The 9,198-nt window shown below is 58.1% G+C and overlaps 1 protein-coding gene across 1 annotated transcript; it reads right to left on the reverse strand.

Moving 5' to 3' along the window:
- Nucleotides 1-79: 79 nt before the first annotated feature.
- On the reverse strand, nucleotides 80-6,754 carry SMYD5 (SMYD family member 5). Its single transcript, XM_063157769.1, has 13 exons — nucleotides 6,674-6,754; nucleotides 6,388-6,496; nucleotides 5,739-5,878; nucleotides 5,440-5,561; nucleotides 4,767-4,836; nucleotides 4,508-4,612; nucleotides 4,006-4,068; nucleotides 3,782-3,852; nucleotides 2,862-2,968; nucleotides 2,587-2,643; nucleotides 2,278-2,372; nucleotides 1,947-2,017; nucleotides 80-1,428 (listed from the first exon to the last, which is right to left on the reverse strand). Exons 1-13 carry the CDS (start codon nucleotides 6,737-6,739, stop codon nucleotides 1,290-1,292), a joined length of 1,215 nt encoding a protein of 404 aa, XP_063013839.1. The 5' UTR covers nucleotides 6,740-6,754; the 3' UTR covers nucleotides 80-1,289.
- Between the last annotated feature and the right edge of the window lie 2,444 nt (nucleotides 6,755-9,198).

Genomic DNA, 9,198 nt, shown 5'->3' on the forward strand with positions numbered 1-9,198 from the left:
TCAGCCCCATGTCCCCACAGCACCAGCCCCTGGCTCACAGCCCTCTCTGCACCCAGCAATACAAAGCACAGGTCCCAGCTGTCACCAGTCTCGGTTTATTAGGAACACTGAAGGGGATGTGGCCCAGGACGGATGGGGACAAGCAGCAGGAGGCAGGGCTGGCAGTGATGGCAGTGCCACAGGTGTGCCACCCTCGGTCCCACAGTCCAGCTGCCACGGACATGGCAGCAGGAACACAGCTCCCCAAAATCCACGGAGGGAGGAAAAAACCCTGGGTGCATCCCTGACCTGCTGCCTGTCTGTCACTTGGAGCCACTGTCCCTCCAGCCACATGATCTGCACACAGGGACAACACTGTGTGGCCTTGAGGGTGGCACATGGGATGGATGACAAGGGGACATCCAGGGGGGCCACTCTGCACTGGCACATCTCCATGTGGGAGCACTGGGTGCAGGGAAGCACCCAGCACACGCTGCACCCCCGGGCACATCGTCGTCCCACGGCCAAAATGTCTTCTGGGTTTGGGATGACACCCAGCCCACGTCAGCTCCCGGCCGTTCTCCATCCCCACACGCTCCTGCAGTCGCTGCCCGGGGCTCTGTGACACGGGAAGGATGGGCCGAGCTGGGAAGGAGGTGTCTGCAGGGTCAGCTCTGCTCCCCCTGCTGGACTGGAGCTCCGGGCCACCCTCCGAGGCATCCCCTGTGAGATCCTGCTGCCCCTCACTGCTGGCCAAGGCATGGGATGGAGGATATAGAAGGGCCTCAGCTCCATAGTGTGTAGATAGTGCTAATATAGACATTAAATAGTACCCTCGTGCACAGACACACGGACACACACACACACACATTGCCCTCGTCCCTGCAGGGTGGGAAGGACAAGCTCCTCCACATCACAGCCTGCACAGACACAGCAGAGCCACCTCACAGGTGACCAGCTGGTGTCCCAGGGGCTGGCTGGACCCCACTCTCCTCCAGCCTCCCCTGCAAGCACCAGCCAGCCCCACCGGGCACTGGGATGTACTGGAGGGCCACTGGCTCACAGCTTGTCCTGGCAGGGAGGACAGGGACAGCCTGACACACACACACAGGCACAGGGACAACACGGACAGGCGGGAGCAGGGCCTGCCTCCGGCTCCCGGCCGCCCCGCTCCAGCACCTGGGCACGCGGCCCCGCCCGACCCCACAACACAACCCTGTTCTAAATTAAAGCTGCTGCCTCCTGAAGGAGCCTCCAGGTCCTTCCCTTCCCATCCCATCCCTTCCCTCTCCTCTGGCCCGGGGCCAGGATCACACATCAGTCATCTCATCCTCCAGCTCCGCATCGTCCGTCTCTCCTTCGCCTTCCTCCTCTTCATCAGACGTCACGTCGGCGTCGTCGGCTTGTGCGAGGCACTTGGGACACGAGCAGGTGAACAGGTAGTTCTCCCTGCAGGGGCAGGCAGGAGACAGAGGCGTGGTGTGCACACAGCCACACTCCCACACTGCTGCTGGCCAGGGGTGGGGGACAGAACAGCCAGGGAGGGCTCAATGTGTCACACCCAGAGCAGTCTGGGGGTCCCATCCTGCTGGCTCGGGCAGGGCAAAGGTACCCCAGGTGGAGAGGAGGATTTCTCAGCCCCACAGGGGTGATGGGACAGGGGGACAGTGACCCCAGCAGGAACCCCTACCCTTGAGGGACAGAGAAGGAAAAGGAAGGGTCTGCAGGTGTAAGCCTGCACAGAGAGGGGGGAACCCAAATCCTACAACACATTACAAGGAGCTCAAAGCACCAGAAGCACCACGTGCTGCACACACCCCATGCCATGAGCTCACTGAAGTTCACAGCAGCCCATGCACAGCCACATCCCAAGACACACACAGCCCTGGGGTGGAGATGCTGCCCTGATGGATGTTTGGGGTGTCAAGGGGTGTGAGGTCCCCCAGGTAGCCCCAGGCAGCCCCTACCTGAGTATCTTGTTGCGGCTGTGTCTGCTCCGCTCCCTCTGACAGCAGTCTAAGTAACTGATGCAGATTTCCTGGCAGCAAACAGAAATGGGCTGGGCTCAGAATCACTCTCCATGACCCCAAAGCAGCAGGATTTGCCCCAGTCCCTCTCAGAATCAGGCAGAAACAGGGGGTCTGGCAGCCCCTACATGGGATGGGGATTGAATTCCTCTGCCAAGATGATGCAGGACACAGGAGGTTTTGGGGCTGGGTCCATGGAAGATGTAGGGGACACAGGGATGATGCCAAGGTGTGATGTCTCCTCAGGGCCACCCAGGCCCTGCTGTCTCACCTCTCCTGCTTCGATGTCCTCCAGAGCAGTGAGATGCAGGAGGAAGTTGTTTTCTGGGAAGGATGTCTCAGCATTGGGGATGCAGCTGTGGTTACCTACGGGCAATACAACCTCTGCTAAATGCCTCAGTGGCTCCTGGACCCACATCACATCTGAGTGCATCCAAGGCAGGACTGGCCATTCCACAGCTGGGCAAAGTGCCAGGGAACACCGAGAGCAGTACCCTCCCCATCCCACAGATGGCAAGCACAAACCCCTTTCTCCCAGCCTAGCACGGGCCATTTCCCTCGCAGTCCTTGTGTTACTTACAGCAGCTCTGCAGCACGTAGAGCCCTGATCCCTCGCAGTTGAGGAACTCTCCCGACTCTGCAGCACAGAGAGAGGGGTTAGAGCTCTGCATGGGCCCTTCCAGCACTTCCACACACAAGCACAAGGAATGTCCATCAACACGATCACCCACAGCCAGCAGGGCCTGGGTGCTGCAGGGGGATCTCCCAAGAGCCTTTCCCTCCCCCAGGGAGGAGATGGAGGACAAGGATTCCCATCCTGGTGCCTGCCCTGTCCCTGCCCCCCCAGAGGCTCACCCTTCTCAATGTCCTTGTAGAGCTGGTCGATGAAGGCGTCCAGCTCCTCCCGCTCCAGCATGGGCAGGTCCAGAGCATCGCACGCGTGCACCCACTGGCTCAGGGAGCTGGGGGAACAGGGGACATGGCACAGTGCCACAGGGCCTGGGGAACAGGGGACATGGCACAGTGCCACAGGGCCTGGGGAGCAGTGGGACACTGACACAGGGCCTGGGGAGCAGTGGGACACTGTCACAATCCCAGGGGAGCAGTGGGACAGTGCCACAGGGCTTGGGGAGCAGTGGGACACTGTCACAGTGCCACAGGGCTTGGGGAGCAGTGGGACACTGTCACGGTGCCACAGTGCTTGGGGGAGCAGTGGGACAGTGACACAGTGGCACAGTGCCTGGGGAGCAGTGGGACAGTGACACAATGCCTGGGGAGCAGTGGGACACTGACACAGTGCCACGGTGCTTGGAGAGCAGTGGGACACTGTCACAATCCCAGGGGAGCAGTGGGACAGTGCCACAGGGCTTGGGGAGCAGTGGGACATTGACACAGTGCCACAGGGCTTGGGGAGCAGTGGGACATTGTCACAATCCCAGGGGAGCAGTGGGACAGTGCCACAGGGCTTGGGGAGCAGTGGGACACTGTCACGGTGCCACAGGGCTTGGGGAGCAGTGGGACACTGCCACAGTGCTGTCAGAAACAGTAGGACATTTCTACAGTCCCACAATGCTCTCAGCACCTGGTGGGACCTCACAGAGGGGGATCCAAGGTGGCCCAGAGCAGCCAAGGTCTGACACAGGGATGTGAAAGGATTTGACACAGCCAAGATGAAGTTATTTTTAAGTCTGCCCCTCTCTCCCCATGTCTAAACCCAGCCACTGACATTGCACACCTGCACTGCCAGGCAAGGAGCACCCACAAAGCCCCATTACCTGGTTCCTATGCCTTGGCCATTGGTCCCGACGAGGGCAAAGAGGGATCGAAAGCCCTCTGGAGTGAACCACTGCAGGAGGGACAGACAGAGGAGCTGAGGAGCCTGCAGGAGCACCTCGCTCTGCAATGCTTCAGGGAGCTTTGGGGGAAGCAAGGGACCAGCAGAGTCCCAGGGAAGCCCTGGCCAATGCTCCTGGGCTGTCTGGGAGGCAGATCCACTCACCCTGCTGAGATATTCATCATAAAGAGCCTCAGTGAAGAGTAGGCGCAGCAGCTCCAGCTGGCCCTGGCAGGACACAGAGCACGGTCAGGGTGGGGGTGCTGTGGGTGCCAGCCCTGGGGTGAGGCTGAGCCCAGCCCAGGCCAGAGGCTCTGGAAGGATTCAGGCTCCCCAGCCTGCCCTGCATGGCTGGAGGCTGCTGGACTCACAGCCATGAAATCCACCCATCTTAGCAGCAAAAGCCACCCACTCAGCAGCTAAATATCACACTGTCCCAGCCCACAGCAGGAACATCTCCCCCACAGGAAGGAGCAGCATATCCCATGAAAGCATCACAAGGCCAAAACCCTCTAAGCAACCACTTCCTCACTGTCAGGGCCCTCCCTTTTAGCCTGGAGTTCCCAGTGTTTCCTATCCCTGCTCTAATGAGGCTTTTGCATCTGTGGGCTCACAAACACAGGCAGGAGAAGGAAGGCTCGAGGACTGAAGAGCTGCTGGATCTTACCTTAAATTTGTCCCCCAGCAGCTTGTGCACAATCTCCTCTTCTTCATTTGCTGTCTTGTTGCAGAACTGGGAGAAGGTCTTGATCCACCACTCCTTGTCTTTAGCCTGACAAAAGAATCAAGCAGAGGCATTGCACCAACACCACTTTCCTCCCCAGCCCAGAGAGAGGGAGGATTGTCACAATAAATGCTGAGAAAGCCAGGCCAAGGAAACCTTGGGAATAACATCCACAGTGGGATAACAAAACCACCCACTGTACCTGTTTGATGGTGGCGACCATCCTGGCCATCAGCATGATGCTGGAGGTCTCCGGAGGGTAATGCATGTTTCTGTGGGATTAAAATGGAGAAGAGATGAGCAGATCGGGGCTGGCATGGGAATGAAAAGCTGAGAGAGGCAGAAACAGCTGCCAGAGGTGTGGCCAGGCCTGCACTGATCCAGCACACCAAAGTGCTCAGTGCAGCATTGCTGTGTGGGGACCCCGTGGAGAGAAACCTGCACCCACCTTCCTGCCCCACCCATACAAACAATCCCCCTCCATCCTGCTCACTCTGCTGGGGCTTGGGACAAGATTTCAGTCAGGGATGTTGCTTATCCCCTTGGGAACCATTTCTTTTGAAAGCAGGGACAGAAACGGGCCCATGGGATGCTATAAGAAGGATCTCCCAGAGGCTGGAGATCTGCAGGAGCACCATACACCTGCAGGAGTGAGGGATGTGCATAGCTCAGTGCTTTGTAGCTCTTTAGTGGGAGAAAGATAAGGAGTGCTCAGCTGTGTGTCCAAACCCTTGAGCTGCCAACATCACAACACCCCACCAGGAGAAAGAGCTGGGCAGAGTCCCACAGCCACCCCCACCCTCCAGCACAGCAAGGAGCCAGCCCAGGAGAGCCACCTCCCTTGCCCATGGAGCCACAGGCAGGTCAGGCCCTACCTCCATGCCTCCTGCAGCTTGTTGAGGGGGTGTGTGGGGTCATCCCGGGACGGGCCGAGGCACAGGACCTGGTGGTACTGCTCCAGAGCTGCCTGCCTGCACTCTGCACTGCAGTATGTCACCTAGAGCAAGGGGACAGCGCTGGCATTGTGGCAGCAGGAAAGGAGCTCCTAGATCTGTGCCCCCTCCCTGACCAGCAGAGCCTTGTCTCTGGAAAGGCAGACAGCACAAGAGCCCAGCTGGATGGGAAGGAGTCAAGGATCCCAAGGAGAGCACGGTCCCTCCTGGCAGAGCCGTACCTGGCAGCGGGGACACTGCTGGTGCAGGTCCTTCCTGATGCTGCACTGCTCCGGGTGAGGCAGCACCAGGGAGCTCTTCCCCAGCAGGCGCTGGGCGTTCTCCTCCGCCGTCTCCAGAGCCCGCAGGCAGTGATCACAGGCTGTGGGGACATGAGGGGTGGGTGGAGGGATGGATGGACGGATAGATGGATGGATGGATGGATGGATGGATGGATGGATGGATGGATGGATGGATGGATGGATGGATGGATGGATGGATGGATGGACCCATGGATGCCACAGGACAGCCTTCGGAAAGCAAAGCGACCAGAACCCAGGGCAAGGGCTTGGAGCAACCTGGGTTAGGGCAAGATGTCCCTGCCCATGCTAGTAGTGGAACATGATCTTTAAGGTCCTTTCCAATCCAACCCATTCCAAGATTCTATGGGGGCACCTAGCACATTCCTCCAGAGTGATGGAAGTCACCATCTCTCAGACGACACCCGAACTTGTCAACAGTTTAGTGCAAAGGCAGAAAAGGCAGCAGGACCACCTTTACAGAGGCACTACGACAAACCCATACCCTTCCCTTGGTACCCCTGCGGTCCCGCGGTCACCCCACCGGACAGGTGCCAGGGATGGGGACATGCCACCAGCGCCGGCCGCTCACCTCGGTAGTTGTACAGGGCATTCCAGAGGAACTGCGATGACACCACCGGCCTCTCCACGAACACTGTTTCCCCTTTGCGGATGTTTCTGGTGGCGAACAAGCCCTTTCCCTGCCGAGGGACAACCGCGGGTCAGGGACGCGCCCGAAGCCGAGTCATACCCGGGAGCTGAGCTGAGGGAATCCCTCCATTCCCTCCATCCCCGCGGGATTTTACTCGCTGTGCCCCCAGGCTGGGCGGGAAGGGAAGGGAGGGACCCTCACGGAGGGCACACCGCGGGCTGCTCACCTTGGCGCTGCTGATGAACCGCGCCTCCGCCGCAGCCCCGGCGTGTGGCCCCGCCGCGGCCGCCATCTTCGGGCGGCGACTTCCCCGCCCTGACCCGCCGGGCAGCGCCTCTTCCTCTTCCTCCTCCTCCTCCTCCTCTTCCTCCTCCTCCGCCCCCTGCGCCCTTCAGGGGTCTGCGCTCGCCATCGCCCCCCTCAGCCGCGGGGCGCGGGGCCGGCGGCCATCTTAGCCCCCCCTTCCACAGCCCCTGGCCAGCGTCTGAAAACAGCGCCAAAACACCCCAAAACAGCGCCAAAACACCCCAAAACGGGGCCGGGTCGCTGCCGCTGCCACCCCAAACCGTGCAGGAGTTTGCGGTCTCTCCCCAGTCAGTTATTATTATTTAATGGTAGAGGAATAGCTGTCAGAGCCCTGTCAGGCACAAGTTCCCCCCTCACCTTGAGGTCTCCCCTCGGGGAGTGAGGAGGCATCGCCCACTGTCCTGCGCACCCAAAAGTGGCCCGACTTTTCCCAAAAAAGCCTTCAAAATACACTACTGTGGCCATTCTGCCCTCGCTACCTCCTGCTTGGGGGTCTGCAAAGCCTTAGAGTCCACGGAAACGCGTGTTTGGTTGTATTTACTAATTCACAGCGCCGCGGCTCAGCCCCGCTCGTCGCTGGCCAGGCGGCGGGAGCAGGGCTGGGAATTCGGGACGATTCCGTGTGCGAGGCTTTGGGCAGTGATTTGGTGTCACTAGATGTCACTGTTGGCTCGTGGCGGAGACACGACACCGGGTGACAAGGCGGGAGCTGCCACCTCCATCCCCGGGCCAGCAGCTGCAGCATGGCCTCAGGATTGGCCACTGAGCCACGGCAGGGCCGCAGGGCTGGCCACTGCTCTGGCCACCCGGCCGGGGGACAAGGGACAAACAGGCTGCCAGGGCCATGTCCCCTGGCCGTGCTGTGGGATGCAGAGCCCGTGGAGCCAGCGCAGGCTGTGCTCCATCACACTGTGCCCATGGCAGGGACCATGAGGACAAGGCACAGTGTGGGAATGCTGCTGTCACTCACCATTACATCCTCAGCGGTTCGTGGAATATTTATGTGGGAAAAGCCCTCTAAGACTAACGAGTCCAATGTTCCCTGGCACTGCCAAGGCCACAACTGAGCCATGTCCCCAAGTGCCACATCCACATGGCTTTTAAATCCCTCCAGGGATGGGGTTTCCACCACTGCAGCTGTGCCAGGGCTGGACATCCCTTCCTGTGAATGAATTTTCCCCAACATCCCATACAAACCTCCCCTGTCACAACCTGAGGCCATATCCTCAGAGATTTCTTCATGGAAAGAGGCAGAATGGGCACTGGCAGGGGCTGCCCAGGGAGGTTTGGAGACCCCATCCCCTGAGATGTCCAAGGAAGGTCTGGACGTGGCACAGAGCTGTGAGCTGGGGACAAGGTGGGGACCAAGCACAGCTTGGACTCGGTGACCTTGGAGGGATTTTCCAGCCTCAGTGATCCTGGGATTCCTCTGCTCCTGTCCCTGTTCCCTGGAGCAGAGCCCAACCCCCCTGGCTGTGCCCTCCTGGCAGGAGCTGTGCAGAGCCACAAGGGCCCCCTGAGCCTCCTTTGCTCCAGGCTGAGCCCCTGCCCAGCTCCCTCAGGGATTGTGCAGCCCCTTTCCAGCTCCCTCAGGGATTGTGCAGCCCCTTCCCAGCTCTGTTCCCTTCCCTGGCCATGCTGCTCAGACTGGCAGAGCAGGACCTACAGAAAAGGCTTGGTCACATCCACCTGCAGACACAAATTCTTGTTCTCCAGGAGCCTGAGCACCCCATACTCACCAGGCATGACTGCTCTTCCTGAAAATGTAGTTTCCGGCCCCGAGACAGTCACTCCCTTCATCTGCTTTGATATGGGGTCATCAATCAATTGAAAAGAAGATCTTTCATATTTATTTTGTCCAAAATAGTTTATTAAGGATAAAAACCTCAAACTCTTTTGAGAAAGATGAAAATATATTTGGTTTGATTATTTTTTGTGTGGGTTGTTTGTTTTTTTGTTTTTTTTTTTTTTTTGTTTTTTTTTTTGTGTGTGTTTTAGTTTTTTTTTTTGGTACTAATTTCAATTGAAAATTTAAGTGAGTACTTGGAAATTTTTCCTTTTTTTTGTTTTTTACACTCATTCCATCTCTTTTTAAAATTAACTTGATTTTTATCAAGAGACAAAGCAAATAAATAAGTGACACATATTAAGGCAAAAAAAAAAAAGGTATTTCTATAAATAACAATGTAAGAGTAAAGTGATATACAGTGTTCTAGGTCAGAAAGAGACAGAATAAATTATCCTGAGCTGATGGGCCGTGGTCACTGCCATAGGAAGGCAAGGTGACAGCCTGAGTCCTTAGTCGTGGCCCCCCAAAGCCCTCCCTACCCCCAAAAATCCAGCTGTTAACCTCATCAGGCTGCTCCAGATGTGCTCAGAGAGCTCCAGGTGCTGTGTCCCAGGGCACCTGCAGGGATAATGAGGAGAGAACAGAGCAGCTGCCTG

The sequence above is a fragment of the Melospiza melodia genome, chromosome 5, assembly GCF_035770615.1.
Source record: "Melospiza melodia melodia isolate bMelMel2 chromosome 5, bMelMel2.pri, whole genome shotgun sequence".
NCBI classification, from domain to species: Eukaryota; Metazoa; Chordata; class Aves; order Passeriformes; family Passerellidae; genus Melospiza; species Melospiza melodia.

Bases quoted from the DNA above. Each gene is read 5' to 3' on its own strand.
- SMYD5 (XM_063157769.1), bottom strand. From the start codon at position 6,739: ATGGCGGCCGCGGCGGGGCCACACGCCGGGGCTGCGGCGGAGGCGCGG. The intron at 4,837-5,439 runs GTAGGGCCTGAC...TTAATCCCACAG, and splicing joins AAGCTGCAGGAGGCATGGAG to AAACATGCATTACCCTCCGG. The intron at 2,373-2,586 runs GTAAGTAACACA...TATTGCCCGTAG, and splicing joins CTACGTGCTGCAGAGCTGCT to GTAACCACAGCTGCATCCCC.